The following is a 16,671-nucleotide window of genomic DNA, read 5'->3' on the forward strand; positions in this document are numbered from 1 at the left end:
TGCTCAGGAACCTGTGTGGCAAGTGGCAGGTTCCTCCAGCACCACCAGTGTTGCCATCCTGTGTGACTTTGTTGTTCGTGCTGTGATATGAACACCCAGTTTCTGGAATTGTGATTATATAAGATTATCAGCTTTTGTCTGCTTCAAATACATTCCTGCTCAGTTTCTATGGCATAGGAAGTCTGGGAAGCACATCTTATACATAGGTTCAGAACCCAACCTTAAGGTTTGAATGTTTTTTCTGTGCATGCAAGGATGCTGCTGGGCTAGGTACTTGTGCTTAATAAATACACAGATACATCTTTACATTGAGATGTCTTCAAAGCTTAAGTGGTTGCTTCAAGGTCCAGAACACATCAGCTGTTATTGCAATTGGATTCAGGAGGCTGCAATATAGCCCGGACTAGACAACAACAGATGGACTTGAGATCCATAACAAACAGGACTAGGATCTGAGGGTTGTTTGGACCCAGCTTTTGGGATGGCTTTCTGGATCCTTTAGACCTCTACCGACACACAAGCAGAAGCAGCACATTTTCACCAAGAGGAGCTTTCCTGGCAGCAAACCTTTGTCTTGGCTGCATCAGTCAGGGTGTCAAAGAAACCCTGCAGCTGACTAAACCCATCTGACACAGGGAGACAGACTTATGGCTGGGGCAGCATCCGGTGCCTGCACAGCCTCTCCGCTGGACAGTGGCCGAGCCAGAGCCATTGCGTGGTGGCTTTTGTCCTGTCCTTGTTGGCAGGCTCCTCCCGCAGCACAGGCGGAGGCAGGAAATCCCGGGCAGCTGCCGTGGGGAACCCGCTCCCCTCTCCTCTTTTCGCCGGGCCGCCGAGGCGAGCAGAGCAGAGCCAGCCCTGCGTGTGGTGTGTGCGTGGTGTGTGTGTGTTTGTGTGTGTGTGTTTGTGTGTGTGTGGTGTGTGTGCGTGTGTGTGTGGGCGGGGGGGCTGCCGCATGGATTTCGCGAAGGCTGGGAGGGAACACATGGGTTGGGTTTTTTTTTTCTTGGCCCGCGGTGGCTTCCCGTCCTGCCGGCCGTGGTTATGGATTCGATCATTATCCAGGAGCGGTTAGTGGAGCGGCTGCTTTCTCCCAGGACTCAGGCACAGCGAAGCCACCCAGCCAAGCTGAAGGTACGGGGATGTATTTATAGCACTCTGCGAGCCGCGGAGCAGCAGAGGAAGGGGGAGGATGGTGCCTGAGCAGACGTGTGCAGCAGGAGATGAGACCTCTGAGGAGCAGAGGAGCAGAAAGCCGCTGGTAAGGGGGAGATGGCAGGGGTAGAAAAGAGCAGCCCCTGCAGTAGCGGGGCCGAGGGGCTCAGTGGACAGCTGGGAGATGCAGGACGTATTTTTGAGCTGTTATTTGATGCTGGGATTCCGTGTCTGAATGGTATGTGCATGCTAGGGGGGCTGAGGGCAGGAGTTAGGGCTGTCTGTGTGCCCAAACGCAGCCTGGTTTGTGTTACGGTAATGCTGTGCTTTGCCAGCCCCTTCGCTTGCTGCAGCCAGCAGATGCTGGTTGTGGGCGAGTGGTTTTGCTGATACTTCCATGCTCAGCACTAGGCCCAAAGAAACAGATGTACACAGGAGATGCCCCAGGGGCTATTTGCATTATGAATTTATGCAGCTTGCTGGCAGTGAAGGGAAGCAGAGGGTCTGCTTCTCCTCTGGGGCTGGGCTGTGCTGCTTTATGCAGGATGTCTGTGCCTGACCAAAGGGGAATGGCTGCAGGAAGGACGGCCTAGGAGGGAGATGGACAGCTTGTGCTGGAGGCTGTAACACCCAGAGGGTCCCCTGTGAAGGAGGCAGGGGCACCAAGATCCAAGCTCCATCATTTCTGGAGTTTGCTCCAGACCTGGGGTAGGGGCTGTTCTATTTTCTGTGGTCCCATGATGTTTAATTTTAGCTCTTTTGAGTATACACAGTAAGGCTCCATTTATACCCAGGCTGAGTGGTGAAATCACATGAGAACTGGATTGGTTTAAACAGCACGTCCAGCAGGGAGGTGAGGAGGGAATCAGGAGAGGCAGAAGTGATGGGGGCTGTGCTGTGTACTCTGCCTTGGAGGTACAGGCAGCCCTGTGGACACCTCAGTGCTGGGGATGGCTTCTTTCCTGTGCAACAGATCCTGAATGTTTCTACCCTCAAGAGGAACAGGACTTGAACCCACCAGAGCTTTGTGCCTTGGCTTGAACTCCTAGGGAGAACCTTGGCTGGGTGGTGTAGGCTGTGAGGTGTTGCCATGATGTCCAGTGAGCTACCGAGCCTGTGTTGAGGGAGAGCACAGACACGTCTTGCTTGGCCTGGGGTGCTTTGGTTTGTAACAGGGCCCAAAGGTGGTGGCCTCCTCTGCAGTGCATGGGGCATGTTCCCAGGCACATGGGAGCAGGATGCCAGTGGGAACAAAGGCATCACATGGAGGATGTGGTGGGAGAGGGGCTCCTCGTGCCAGAGTGCTGCTGGCTCAGCTGGCCCGGGCCCTCTCCTGACAGCTGGGGCTGGCAAGGGAAGTGCAGTGCAGCGAGCAGCTGTCCCAGCTTGTGTCAGCCTGATGGGAGCTGGCTCGTGAGTGTCAGGAGCATGCAGAGGGGGCTGTGATACCTCCAGGAGCTCCCTCAATCCAAGTCTCTCATCTATTTAATTGGTTTTAGCTTTTCACAATGCAGAAAGCCACCTCCATCTTTCAGTAGCCCTCCCAGCCATCTATACCCCCTTCAGCACTCTCCATCCTGTGCAGATAGTGTCTGTGTCCAGTCCTAATGAAGATGGTGAGTGCTGTAGAGCTCTGAGCAAGGCAGACATCAGGCTCAGGAGGCTACTTGGGCTACACAAGTGCAGTGCTGATATTGGCACATGCCTGTCATAGTGCTTGACCATGGCTGGAGTGGGTATTCCAAAGCTACAATGGGGGTAGTGGGTCTAGGCTAGTTGTGGTGCAGGGACAATGCTGTTGTTCCAGAGAGAAGACTGTTAGAAGAAGGGTGTCCCTGCCCACAGTTTCACCTGCACCTCTTCACCCTTGACAGACAAGCTGGACTCCTGGCACTGCTCTGCAGTGTATCCGTGGCTGATGACAGCTTTTTCTTTTGCAGCTCTGGCTGCCTCCCATAGCAAGGGAAGTCTTCTCTTGATACAGCATTCAGCACTGACCTTCCTTACTGTGAGGGAAATGACCATCTGAGTCGGGTAAAGGGCAGTGTCCTGCATCAGCTGGGATTTGCTTGTTTCAAATGTCTTGGTTCCACTGAGCTGTGGGGAGGTAACCAGAAGTACAGTAAATCCATGCTTTCTTGTTTGGGCTGAACAGAAACAAGAGATCAGGTTCAGCCAGTTACACTTGGCTGAAGTAAGCGGAGTTGCTCCAGAGCTCAACTCCCCTGTGTCTCCATTATCAGCACTTAGTCATCCAGGTTAAAAAAAAAAAAAGAAATTAAGAGAAACACACCCCAGGCCTCAGACATGGCTTTATTAGCATGTTAACTGGTACTGTTTCATGTGTTAAGTCACAGGAGAGAGAAGGTGATCATTGGCTTTTGGAAGTCTGGTAAAGATCAGGGCAGGTCTTCTCCTGCTCCCACCCAAAGCCTGGCTGTATGAGAAGTGTGAGAGGAAGGATCTTGTGTGTTTGTGTCCTTGCACTGTGAGGTGCAGGCTGTTAATGTGTGCACTTCGGTTGTGTTTGTGGGTGTGTTTTACCAGGAAGCAGAGCCAGAGAGATGGGCGGTGAGGACAGCCAGGTGCCTGAAGGCATCCATGGCTGGGTGGGAGCAGGGGCTTGTTTTAAGGAACTTCTGGCTCTGTGGATTTGCCTGTGGTGTGAATCCTAAGGGTATATTTATTCTAAGTGATGTTGAAAAGCACAGTCTATGATGTCTCTAGTTCAGGCTTTTGGGGGATGGCTGGGTGGTAGGTAATGCTCCTGTAATACCACCAAAAATACCACCAAAAGCATCTGACCTGTGTTATCAATATTTCCGCATCTTCCTGCTTCCTCTGCTCCTTGAATTTCTTTCTCTTCAGAAATAACCCTAGTGATTATTCAGGATTTCCTCTTACTCAGCCAGGAGTGGCTGTGACACAGCAAGAAGTAATCCCCTTTGGGGTCAAGCAGAAGCCAAGTCGCCACTCCTTCCTCTAGACACAGCTCAGGACATCACAAGCTCTGGACTGCTAATTAGAGATTTATCCATCATGTACTGAACATGCCTCTGAAGGGAGAGATGTAGAAATGGCCTGGAAGACCTGGGGAAAGGTGGCAATTTGGTGTGAAGGGAGCCTGTGGCTGTGCAGGAGAAGCAGAGTTAGCAAAGTTGTGTGGCAGTAGCAATCCCAGGTGTGCTCCTTGGTGGGAACAGCAGAATGTGCCTTTTCTCTTGTGTTCTCCATGCTGGGATGCTGCTGTGAACTGCTGTGTCTGCTGGTGAGAGAAGCTGAGGGGAGGTGGCTCTCTGACCACTTCCAGAAGGGAAGATGTCCCTGAAGCCAGTGGAGGTTCATGCCCTGGCCCACACCGCTGTCAGGGCAGGGAGTGACCATTCCTCCATTCTTTGGCTCTGCCTCAGGAACTTTTTGAGTTCATCTCCCTGTCTCTTTGTAAGGCTTGAACAGGAAAAGTAGCACACTGTGACCTGCTCCTCTCCACCTCTGTCCTGCAGGACCATGAGAAGCAGTACGTGGGCTTTGCCACTCTGCCAAACCAGGTCCACCGGAAATCAGTGAAGAAGGGTTTCGACTTCACCCTGATGGTAGCAGGTGAGACTGCCTGTGGCTGGAGGTAGCTGGGCTGTGTGGTGGGTGCTTGGAGGGGTCCAGCTCTCCTCACTTCCCATAGGTGCTCCCTGAGCATCTGGATCCTTCCCTCACTCTGTTCTGGCCCTTGTCTCAGGCCTTGCTTTGCTCCCCAGCCTGTGTTTTAGTCACACTCTTCCCCTAGGAGAAATGGGCTCTTCCTGACTGCCTGTAACATGCTCAAGAAAGCACTGAGTGTAGCTTCACCACCAACAGTGGCTGGTCTGGGTGATGAAGGCAGAGCCAGACAGGGACTGAGGGAAGGAAAAGGATGGAAAACAGAGGAGCTGGGAGATCACATTTGTTCAAGGATTGAGATGTCTTTCAGCAGAAGTCCTCCTACTGCTACATAAATGTATAGCTTTATTCTGAAATTCTGACAACTCATCACTCTCACTTCCTTTGGCTCAGGATTCAAAGCCTTGTTCACAGCTTCATTTGTAAGTCAATTAGTGGGTCATGTTGCTTGCTTTTCCCTCCTCCTCTTTGCATTCTGTCAATTAGGAGAGTCGGGTCTGGGCAAATCCACGCTGGTGAATAGCCTGTTCCTGACAGACCTCTACAAAGACAGAAAGCTCCTCAATGCAGAGGGTAAGTTGGGGTCAAAGAGGGGCAAATTGATCTTGTGCCTACAGGTCTAGACTGTCCTAAGGACCAGTATTTTGGTCCTTTTAGCAGCAGCTGCAGGCTTGGCTGAATCCCAACTCTGTTGCTTGTTGCTCTCTGCTCTCTGTGCTGGCTGCAGAGGGTCTGTTATTTGAGCAGAATGGGTTTGGCTGTAGGGTTCTTCTTTCCTGTGAAGAGGAGGCTTCAGAGTAGCACTAGCCCTTTGGGTTGAGATATTGAGATCTGTCTTTTGATCTTGGGTACTGGAGTGAGGTAGGGATTCTCCTTCTTTGTCCAAGTGATTGGACAAAATGTTCAGAACAGCTGAGCTGCAAGCACTTCAGGAGTTTGTGTATCTTCTCAGAGTCTGCCTGCTGCTGGCCTCCCACAGTACCATTCCATTGAGGCTCCTTAGGGGATGATCAGGGTTTTTAGAAACCCATGTTACTCCCTGTGCTCAGTGATAAGGAAGGAACCTGCTTGTTGTGTTGAGTAGGGATCCTGTTACTGTCTGGCTTTAACTCATGTATTCCTGTTCAAAGAGAGAATCAACCAGACAGTGGAGATTGTGAAGCACACGGTGGACATAGAGGAGAAGGGTGTCAAGCTGAAGCTGACCATAGTGGACACACCAGGCTTTGGAGATGCTGTTAACAACACTGAGTGGTGAGCAGGCCTGCTGCCTTCCTCCTAGTCCTTGGCCACATCTGCTTTCTGTGGGTGCTTCATAGGAAAGGGGGTCTGGCAGTGGGAAGGGGGTGATAGGCCTTATGGTCAAGCCTGTGTCCCATTAAACACATGATTTTGTTTTGAATGAATTACCCCTCTCAGCTGGAAGCCCATCACTGACTACATCGACCAGCAGTTTGAGCAGTATTTCCGTGATGAGAGCGGCCTGAACCGTAAGAACATCCAGGACAACCGAGTGCATTGCTGCCTCTACTTCATCTCACCCTTCGGTCACGGGTGAGAGCCCACACTCCAGGGCTGGGCCGTGACTCAGCCCAGAGGGGAGATTCTTGTGTCCCAGAATTGCTCTATAGTGACTTGTACGTTGGCAAGGCTGTTGGCACAGGAAGAGCTGTCCAGATGCTCTCCCTTTGGCTGAGCATCACACCACCTCCCTCCCCCTCGATGGCGTCATCAGGCAGAGTGGATCTCCCTCAGGCCTTAGAGCCCATTTTGTAAATCAGGAGAAATAATACCATGCAGACTTGTGCTTTCCTATCTAGCTAAATCCAACTGATGGGCAGGAAAGGGAGTTTTAAGCTATCCTCAGCTCTTCCCCTTGGTGGCTCATGTACCAGCCTAGCCTGGAGCAGCTGGAAGGGGCTGTGTTAGCTGCCTGGGAGACTCCAGGCTGTGTTTGGTCTGCAAGGGAATGAATATTCAGCTTGTGCCTTCCTGAGACACTCAACAGCTAAAATCTGAGACAGTTTTTCTGCAGATAAAGCCCTAATTGAGGGCTGGCCTGGTGCTGTCCTAGGCTCTTGTGATGGTGCTGTTCTTTTCCCTTCGTTCTGGGTGGGTGGGAGAGGCTGGAGAAGAAGCTATCTGGTGTGTCCTTGCTCACCTTGTCCCTCCTCATCCTGGCTGTAGACTGAGGCCTGTGGATGTGGAGTTCATGAAGGCTCTGCACGAGAAGGTCAACATTGTACCGTTGATTGCCAAAGCTGACTGCCTGATCCCCTCTGAGATCCGGAAACTAAAAGAGAGGGTGAGTTGCTCTTTCTCTGCACGGGTACACCTGATCTAGTGGCAGGGATGTGCTGAGGAAGGAGGAGAGCAGTATACCTGATCTATAAAAAAAATGGTGTATATGTGCAGGTACTTGCAAATCTAATTGCAGCAGTGATTTGCGGTGAGAAAGGAAGTGCTGTCTGAAGAGAGGCCAGCTCTAGAAGAAACATCAAATCCTTTCTCCATGTCTAGGCTATAGCAAGCCCATGATAGCACAAACAGAGAATAAATCCACCATTTCTGTGTTGTTCAGTGTTGGGTCCTTTTGTTTTTTTCTTGCATGGACACAGATCCGGGAAGAGATTGACAAATTTGGCATTAAAGTGTATCAGTTTCCTGAGTGTGACTCTGATGAGGATGAGGAGTTCAAGCAGCAAGACAGAGAGCTAAAGGTAAGGAGCCTGCTGAGCAGGGCCCTGGGAAGTCTGTCCCATGGGTGTGCTGGTTGCTCCAGAAGAAGCCAGTGCTGCCCTGTGTGCCAAAGGCCTGTACTGCTGATACCCAGGGCACAGACTATGTGGTGCATGGCCTGGAGAAGGTGCCAATGTCCTTGCTGATGCCACAAAGTCAAATGTGGCATTAAGACATGCTACTTATGCTGTCCCACCAGGCAGTATCAGTCATTCCTCAGTCTACCCCAGCCTGTATGTTTAAGATGGAGGCTGGTCACCATGGCATTTGTAAGCACCTCTTTCTGTGTGATGCCATCAATGAGGAGTAATTTGGAGGTGATGAGGCACCACTGTGGCATGTTAGTTGCATGGAAGGAGACAGTGTGATCATACAGACCTGTCCTTCAGCCAGGCTGAGGCAGCCCTGCACATGCATGCAGTATGGCCTTGTTTCTCCTGTCAGAGGAGCAATGGGCTTTGTTTCCCTTCTGAACTGAGAGGAGCACAGCTGCCTGGACGAGCTCTTGGCCTACATTGTCCCACTTGCTTAGTGTTCAGAACTCTCTGTTCTAGCCTCTTTGTAGAGCTTCCCCTCAAAGAGGGGGTGGAGGCATTTGCAGAGACACAGCTTCCCTCAGGACAACTGAGAAGGTCAAGCTGGGAATCAGGCTACCTGCAAATCCCAGTGCCTTTTCTCTGCCACTGGGTTGTGGTGGCCTGGGCTGTGGCACTTGTGGATGTCTCTTTGCTTTTTCTGCCTGTGCTTTCCTCCTGTTATCTCTGCTTGAGCTTGGACTTTGGAGGAGGGATCTGTGTGCAGCCTGGGGCTGAGCTGGGCTCAGCAGTGCCTCTCATTCCAGGAGAGTGCTCCCTTTGCTGTCATCGGCAGTAACACTGTGGTGGAGGCCAAAGGCCAGCGAGTCCGTGGACGGCTCTACCCCTGGGGCATTGTAGAAGGTAAGTGTGGTGCCTGGGAGCCAGGGATAGGCAGGAATGATGGGCACAAGCAACAGGGATGTCAGGTGGAAGCTCACCTCTGCATAGCCATGACTGACTGACACCTTTGGCTTATGGCAGGGACAAAATGGGGTAGAGACAGAAGCACTAGGACCTGCTCAGGAGATCTGTCACTAGGAGTGGAAGAAACTTCATAAAACTTGTAGGCAGAATATCTCTGGAATGGCTTTTGCTGCTGTTGCTGACTCCCTCTTGTTGGCACATTGCTTTAAAGTCTTGCAGCTTCAGATGCCCAAAGACTGTGTGTGCACTTGTGGGCTGGTGCTGGCTGCTTGGACTGCCTAGCTGCTGGCTCTGCTCTCTTGCTGGCTCTGGGGGGAAGCTGTGTCTGTCAGGGTGCTGGCATGTGGCAGTGGGATCCACTTTATGAAACCTTGCACCTGGAACAGCCAGCTTCCCCCAGCCCTGCAGAGAGGTAAATAGAGATCACCATGGCAAGCACAACACTTCCTTGCAGACCCACAGTGCTGCCTGGGTTCAAGCTCTCTGTGGTACCAGCAGCTCTTTCAGCTGTCCAAACCATTGTCTGCTCATGGCTTTGCATTCCCTTTTCTCCAGGGATTGATTCAGCTCTTTGAGGGCAACCATCCTGCCTAGAACCACCTTGATCAGTCCTAAATTCTGAGGAGGCAAGCAGTTTGCCTCCAGTTCTCACTGTAGTTCTAACAATGACATCCCGTGTACCTGGGAGCAGCATCTTTCTGAGCTCTGCTGTATGTTAATTAGTCCTCTTTCCCAGAAAAGGTCCTGTGAACAGTGACCCTGGCAGCCTGGCCATGGTGTTGAGAAGCACAAGGGCCTGTGGCAGGGCCAGGAGGAAGAGCCTCAGGCATAGGGAGGATGGGGAAGGGGCCCTGGAAGCAGTTTTAGTCCAGCTTGGGTGCCAGGAGGTGAGAAGGAACACCTTGGAGAGGGTTGTTGAGGTGCAACATCCAAACACTCTCCTGTTGTTGCTTCTGCAGTGGAAAACCAGGCACACTGTGACTTTGTGAAGCTGCGGAACATGCTGATCCGGACACACATGCATGACCTGAAGGATGTCACCTGTGATGTCCACTATGAGAACTACAGAGCTCAGTGCATCCAGCAAATGACCAGGTGGGTCCCCAACCACTTCAACTGGAGGAAACAGAGGTCTCAACTCTCTGCAGTGCAGGGCTTGCTCTCAGAACAGCTCGTTGGTCAGGAGGATGGGAACCTGATACCCCACACAGGTCTTGGGAAGTAGGGCTGGAGACTTGAGCTGTTCTCAGCACTGAGTGAAATGCATCCAGTCTAATGAAACAGAGGATAAACCATCCCTCTGGTGGGTGGTAGCTGTGTGCATTGCCAAAGAGGAAGGCATTCTGTATGCTTCAGTTATGTCCAAATGACAGCATGACCCTTGGGATGCTGCTGTTTCTCAGACAACCAAGCCCAGGCAATTAGCAAGACTCCTAACACATCTCCAGAGATTTCTCTGCTTTGTCTCTCTGTGGCATTTGGTTCTCTGTGGTTTTAGTCACAATGATCAGGAAACAAAAAAGACACCACTCACAGCCTTCTCATTTGGAACCTCTTTTTTTCTTCCTTCCTTCCATGACTGAAATACTGGTGACAGATTTTAGGCTGAAGTAGGTCTTGGCTCATCTGTTGCAAACCATCCCCTTCACTTCCTGCCTGAACTGGCCACATAGCTCTGTGCTGCCACGTTGCAGAGCAGAAATGGCTGCATTTCACCAACGTCCTGGATGAATGCAAATGTACAGGCTTGCACATTCTGTTCACACACAGTGTATCTTGGTACTTGTGCATAGCAGACGAGCCTGTCTTCTTCAGCAGTGGGAATAGAGTCCCAAAATAACTGTTAAATGCTAGAGATCTGTGAGAAGTGTCACAGCTGCTATTTAGGTGGGCTGTGAATCTATTAAAAGAAGACTGCAATGTAAAGGCAATTGCTCAGCTTAAGAAAAGATTAAGTTTCATACTGTTTCTCACGTCATGGTTAGATCCCTGCCAGTGAACCAAGTCTCCTAAAACCAGAGCATGGCCATTTCTGGCAGGGGGATAAAGAACCTTCTCTAGAGAGCCATTTTGGGAGGAGATCCCAAGTTCCAAGGCTGGAATTGGTTCGTTAATGAGACAATAGTGACTCCATGTGGTGAACTCCTGCAAGTGGCAGTTATCCAGTTTCAGCCCAGGAGTTTTTGGCCATTACCATTACCCTCCTCACCTACAGAGAGCTCCTCTGACTTCTGGAAGGAACTCACCTCCTGCCTTTGTCTCCTGGCAGCACTCATGACCTCCTCCCAGCCCAGTCCTCATGGCAATGCTGCTGTGCCACGCCTGGTGTGTCTCATGTCTCCCACCTCCTGAGTAAGAGGGCAGGCTTTGTTATTTGGCTTCCAGAGATTAAATTGCTCCCCTGTTTTTATCTTCCTGGAAAAAAAGCACCATGGTGAGCATATGGTGCTTCAGGGATGCTGATAGTTCGTGTTGATTCTATGTGTATGGGTAGGTATATGAACAGATGAGCCAAAGGAGACCAGATAAACTGTCTGTAAATATCTCTGCTAAGTTTGCCAATGCAGTTACAAGTTAGTGGTCAGAAATATCAGCCCTTTCTGTGCTTGCTCTCAGTGTTAGCTCAGTGTGGGTTTTCTCTGTTAGCTATTTACAAGCTTCTGTTTTAAAAACTTTATTAAATTTGGTCTCATTCTGCTCCAAGTGTATCTCACAGCCCCTCCACCTGGTTGGTTGCATGCTGCCACGTTGCTGGCAAGTCTGCCATCATGAGTGACATGGTGTCACCAAAGCCAGCCAGCCTGAAACACAACTGAGAGAATTTCTTCTTTTTCTCCATCTCTCCAGCAAACTGACTCAGGACAACAGGATAGAAAGCCCAATTCCTATCCTGCCTCTCCCAACACCAGACACTGAGACAGAGAAGCTGATCAAAATGAAGGATGAGGAGGTGAGACTCTTTTCTTCCTGGGCCTTCTTGGTGTGGGAGATGAAATCCAAGGAGCTTCTCCAGGAGTGCTCCTGGATAAGCTCTCCTGGGTCTCCCATCATCATGGGCTCCTGGTGTGGAGGACAGTGTGAAGGCTGTGGCTTCCTCTGTCAGGGAAACATGGCTGCCTTCCATCACAGATACAGATGGCTGTGTGCTCAGGCAGGAGTTCATTCTCTCTGAGGGATACCTTTGGCAGTTCCAAGGGATTGTCACCAGCTCCTGACCACAACAGACCCCATTGTGACTCTCTCTTCTCTGTCTCATGCAGTTACGGCGGATGCAAGAGATGCTGCAGAAGATGCAGCAGCAGATGCAGGATCAATGAGAGGCAGGTACTTGGAGGGCAGAGGGAATTCCCTGGTGACCATCTGAGGCCTGGCAAGAGCTGTGGATGTTTAGAAAAGGTTTCCTGTTGTATAGAGACTTGTGGGCAAGAGCTGTACCCGCACCCTCTAATTTATTATCAGCAGTGCTGGCTTTGTGGTCAGCTGGATTGTGGAGGAGGCTGTTCACTTAACAGTTTACTGATGTGTATTTCTTTTTTAATAATTATTCTTTCTTTTTTCTTTCTCTATTTTTTTTAAAGAAAATAACCTGGGAAGTCTCTAAGGCATTGAAAAAAAAAATATCCCTTTCCCATGTACTAATCTTTTGTTTGGGAATGCTCTGTTATTTAAAGTCCTGGTTTCTCTGGTGTACAAACTTGAAGACTATCTGTGTCAATGCACGTAAATGTTTACTCCCAACTGAGGTGCTGTGCCCCTCACCACATTCCCTTTGTCTGGGGCCAGCACAAGCATTGTAAAGGCAGTCAGATCCTCCTGTGAGTTTGACCTGTGCTGCTCAGGCTTCTCAGCCTGGGACCAGCCTGAGCCCTAAGAGCTGGGGCTGAGAGTTTCTCTGTGCACTGACCTGCTCAGGGGTCCTGATGGTTGTTTGGTTTCCTGCTTGGATTTTTCTGAGGTTTTCTTGTTCAGTTGGTTAGTTTTGTTTTTTTTATCAAGAAACTCCAGTATCTTTGCAATGAGTAGCACCTTTCCAGCCATGGTTTCCTTCCATGGCAGGCCAGAGGTGTTTGTAGAGGAACCCCAGTGCCCTGCAGATGAGTGAGGGTATCTTATGGTTAAGTTGCGGTCATCCAGCTGCAGGATGTCTCCAGCATCTGCTCTGGAAAGCAATGTGGCAGCCAGAGTGCTTGGCTGGGACTACTTTAGAGGGGGTTAAAACCCTAGGGCTGAAATCCAACCTCAAAGACAGAGATGTGCCCTACTTCCAGGCTTGGAGGTCCCACAGGCACATTGCTGACTTTGCCTCTTTCCCCAGGAGAAGTTGTTTAGATAGGCTTGTACCAGAGACCTGCAAGCCACCTTTCCAGGCAGGTGTTTGGTCAGTGTGGCAGGTGCAGGAGTGTCACTGCATGGGGTGACACAGGAGGTGTCCCAGCCCAGCCAACTTGGCTCTTGCTTCCCTGCCCTTTCCCTTCTCCCCCTCCCTGATCTGAGGCTCTTCCTGTGGCAGTGGTGGGAAGGCTGGTGGAACTGCTGGGCAGAGATAAGAGCACTCTTTGGGTAACAGCTTCTGTCCTGTTCTTGCTTCCTGGGTATTTTTAACTTTAGTCCAGACAGAGCAGAGCCTGGAATGTGATGTGCCTGACCAGACAGGCCTCAGCAGCAACACTGCCGTGTTCACAGGGAATCAGGGCTATGGGAGGGAGAGACACTTGGCTCTTTCCTCCAGCTCCAGAGTGCTGCCATGGGCTGGGCCCTTCTGCTCCTCTGGCTCCCTTGTTGTTATGTTCCCTTTCCCCTTTTATATCTGCTTCTCCATCTCTGACTCTCCCTGGGTTGGAAGCACAGTGTTGGCCAGGAATAGCCAGGCCCTAAATTCTGTAGTTAGATGCTGTGTTTGTCTGACTCCCCCATGGGGCTTTAGAGTCCTGATCAGGGCTTGTCTGGTAGTGAGTAGTTTGGCTGGTTCCAGTTATTCACTGTACAGAGCCTCTGCTTAGCCAGAACATGGGCTGTAGGGGCAGGGCTGTGGAAGGATGAAATGAAATGGAAACCTCTTGGCATGAATGTGCAAGCTGGGCAGTGGCACTGGCCAACAATGTTTGGGGTTTTTCTTTCATTCTTCCCTATATTGGGCTCATAAGTGACATGGCAGTTGTGGCAGGCCTAGGGCAGGGGAAGTGTTCAGTTTGTCTTCAATAACATGCAGGACCAAGCCACTTAAGGAGGAAACACAACCTCTATTTGTGTGATGTGGTTTCTTGAGCAGTGGAGTAGCCTGAAACAAGAGCTTCCTCTAGGTTTTTTTGGAGCTGGTTTGTTGCTGTCAGAAGCAGGAGAACTGCTGAATTCTCAGCTTTATCTGTGCAAACCTAATGGGAAACACCTTGCAGTACCTGTCTCCTCTTTTGTTACAGTAGCTTTGTATGTGAGGATAGTGTTCAGTTGCAAATGAGCCTTGTTCAGCTGGAGATGATCCTCTTGCAAATAGATTCATTCCTAGAAGATAAAGGCGACCTTTACTCTTCAGCATGGACATAAAAGAGCTGATAGCTTTTTTCCTGGGCTATGTGTGGAAGTTCTTGGTGCTGGTGAGAGCAGAGGGTACAGTAGCCACTGGCAGTCAGAATTGCTGAGGGTGAATCTGCCCCTGTCCCTCCGGGTGAGGGGGGTTCAGTGCACATGGCTCCTCTGTCAAGTCAGTAGTCACAAATCTGTCCTATACAGAGAGCTGAAGAAGCTTTCAGCTACCAGCTAGCAAAGATGGTTCAAGTTGCACTTAGAAAAAATGCACAGGAGTGAGGCACCAGAGGGGGCAGTGGTGCCATTCAAATCAGGTCTCCCTCAGGTAGGAGGTTCCGAGCCCAAAGCACCACAGCTTGAATGCTGCCTGGATTGTAGATCAATCCCTTGATTGTAGACTGGCTTTGGAGAGCACCAGGGATTCAGACTCCATCCTGGAAAGTGGCATCTGTTTAATAAACAAGGAATGTTTGGTACTTCTGCATTGAGCTGCCCGGTAAGCAGAGAAGAGTCTCCTGAAAAAATGTAGGTGGCCACTTGGCTCTGTCAGTGAGAACTCTGGATAGGAAAGTGACTTAACACCTCCCCTCACCAAACCCTCCACAGCTTCATATGGACCTCTGCACCACCCAGGCACATTCCCACACCTCTGCCAAGCTTTGCCTTGCTGACTGAGTCCCTGCAGGAGTGGTGTCCCACTCGGCAGAGCTGTCCCAGCTACATCTTGGACCTTGTGCCTGACTGGGGAGGGAGCCATGGCATGAACTCCTTATGTGCTGCTGCTGTGCTGGTCCTGCCTGTGCAGTCCTTGCTGCCTCCCTGCATGCCACCCTGCCGAGGAGGGGTCCCACTCTTGGTGCTCTGTGCTGGCATTCCCTGCTCCTCCTCACAAACCCTGCTGTTCTTTAACGCTGGCTTGCTCCTGCCATGCAACTTCCTCACCCCCTGCTCCATTCCTAGGCTTTTTGTTTCTTGTCCATCTGTTGGGTTATTATAATATATATATTTTTTGTAAATTTCTGTTTGAACATTTTGTCATTGTGAACAAAGAAAAATGAAACCTTTTAAAACATATCCATTTTATTAAATGATTATTGTTATTATTATTAATAATGTTTACTACCTGAATTGATCAGTGAAATAAATACGTTCAAAACCCCAACCTCTTTCTGTTTAATTTTCAGTCCTCTTGAGCAGCATTGGTGATACATTATGGACAGGAGAGAGGAAAACTGTTCTCCTTTTATCCAATTCCATTGGATTCCGTTGGAATCCCTTCCTGCATGGGATTCTTGGCCTGATAGAGAAGGTGATCTTGAAGTTCTATCTTTAAGCTTCCCCTAAGAGTGGTGTCTAAATCACCAAGAAATCCATTTTGTAAGTAGTCAAAGGAGCAGTGCTCAGTCTGTGCTGTATGTGGAGCCAGGGTGGGCTCTAGATCAGCTCCATGCCACACCAGGCCTGAGCACTTGCCTGTGAATAAATATAGCAGCAAATGCATGGAACAAACTAAATTTGCTGAGCAAACTTACCCTGCTATAATCAAGCTCCTCCAAAGTGGAAAGCAGGCCCTGCAGGAAAAACTGGGTTTGGTAGCCTAAGATCTCATCCCCACTCTGCCTACCTGCCACAGTGAAACAACTGGAATGATCTGTTCCAACTTCCTAGAAATTTAAAGCTTAATTGCTTTGTTTAGAGCATCAGAGATTTTACTGTGGTTAGGGCCAAATTCTGCTGTTGTTTACGACCTAAGTTCTCTTTAATATCAGCACATTCAGGGCATTCATAATTTCTGTTCTGTACAGTGTGCACAGTACAAGGTGATGGTGAGTTGGGTCCAATGGGGCAGCAGTTTTTCAATGTAATTCTGGTGGCCTTACCCTAAGGAATATAGCAAATGCCTAGAGTCAGTCAGGCTGATGGCAGAAAAATGTCTGTGAAGGCATTATGGTTCTGAGAAGACAAAACTCTAAATGTACTATTTACCCTTGGATTTATCTTTTCCACTATTTCTGTAATGCAACTTCTGAATGAAGGATGTGGTCAGTCTTTCTCAGTACTGCAAACTGGACTTGCTGAGAGCTGCTAGCTCATCTGGCTATCAGAAGAGCAGTTATGTGGGCACTATGTTTCCCAGACTATCATCCTTCCTGTGAACCTAACTAGTTTATTTTGATGCAGACAATGAAAAGCAAGAGTTATATTTTACCCCTATAACAATCAATTGGAGGATTCAAGTATCTGGAGGATCTTTATCCTTGGCTCAACTATTGATACTGATGTGGTCAGTGGAACTCCATTTCTTTCAGCAGATCTTCCACTGCTTACTAAGAGTGGATTTATGTTACTGCTACCAGGGAAACCTTAGGATCAGCACATTGCCAAGTGTCTCAGACCTTGGCCAAGTACAGTCTTCCTGATGAGACAGGAAACCAAAGGCTCAGGTAGTGCAGCACAATGCAGTAACATCTCCTTTCGGGCTGAAATGCATTTTGAGTTACTACTTTGCAATTGAGACCTCTGTTTCTGTTGGACTGAGCATGTGAGCCCATAATCACAGTTAGTGGTGCTGTCAGCATCTCTCCCAGCAAACGTGTTC

At 49.8% G+C, this 16,671-nt stretch overlaps 1 protein-coding gene across 5 annotated transcripts in view; it reads left to right on the forward strand.

Annotated features, from left to right (window-relative positions):
• Nucleotides 1-15,234, forward strand: part of SEPTIN5 (septin 5) — a 42,971-nt gene extending 27,737 nt beyond the window's left edge. For 2 of the 5 annotated variants that reach the window (XM_030460428.1, XM_030460427.1), the window contains 10 exons: nucleotides 4,659-4,755; nucleotides 5,296-5,382; nucleotides 5,940-6,063; nucleotides 6,229-6,363; nucleotides 6,997-7,114; nucleotides 7,428-7,529; nucleotides 8,390-8,486; nucleotides 9,509-9,644; nucleotides 11,397-11,499; nucleotides 11,810-15,234. In XM_030460428.1, coding sequence (XP_030316288.1) covers nucleotides 4,659-4,755; nucleotides 5,296-5,382; nucleotides 5,940-6,063; nucleotides 6,229-6,363; nucleotides 6,997-7,114; nucleotides 7,428-7,529; nucleotides 8,390-8,486; nucleotides 9,509-9,644; nucleotides 11,397-11,499; nucleotides 11,810-11,866 — 1,056 coding nt within the window. In that variant the 3' untranslated portion in view covers nucleotides 11,867-15,234. Of the gene's footprint in view, nucleotides 1-608; nucleotides 1,262-4,658; nucleotides 4,756-5,295; nucleotides 5,383-5,939; nucleotides 6,064-6,228; nucleotides 6,364-6,996; nucleotides 7,115-7,427; nucleotides 7,530-8,389; nucleotides 8,487-9,508; nucleotides 9,645-11,396; nucleotides 11,500-11,809 lie in introns of those variants that run through there. The other 3 variants (XM_008502741.2, XM_030460426.1, XM_030460429.1) reach the window with 3 other exon arrangements.
• Nucleotides 15,235-16,671: the final 1,437 nt, after the last annotated feature.

The sequence above is a fragment of the Calypte anna genome, chromosome 15 (genome assembly GCF_003957555.1).
Source record: "Calypte anna isolate BGI_N300 chromosome 15, bCalAnn1_v1.p, whole genome shotgun sequence".
Lineage (NCBI taxonomy): Eukaryota > Metazoa > Chordata > Aves > Apodiformes > Trochilidae > Calypte > Calypte anna.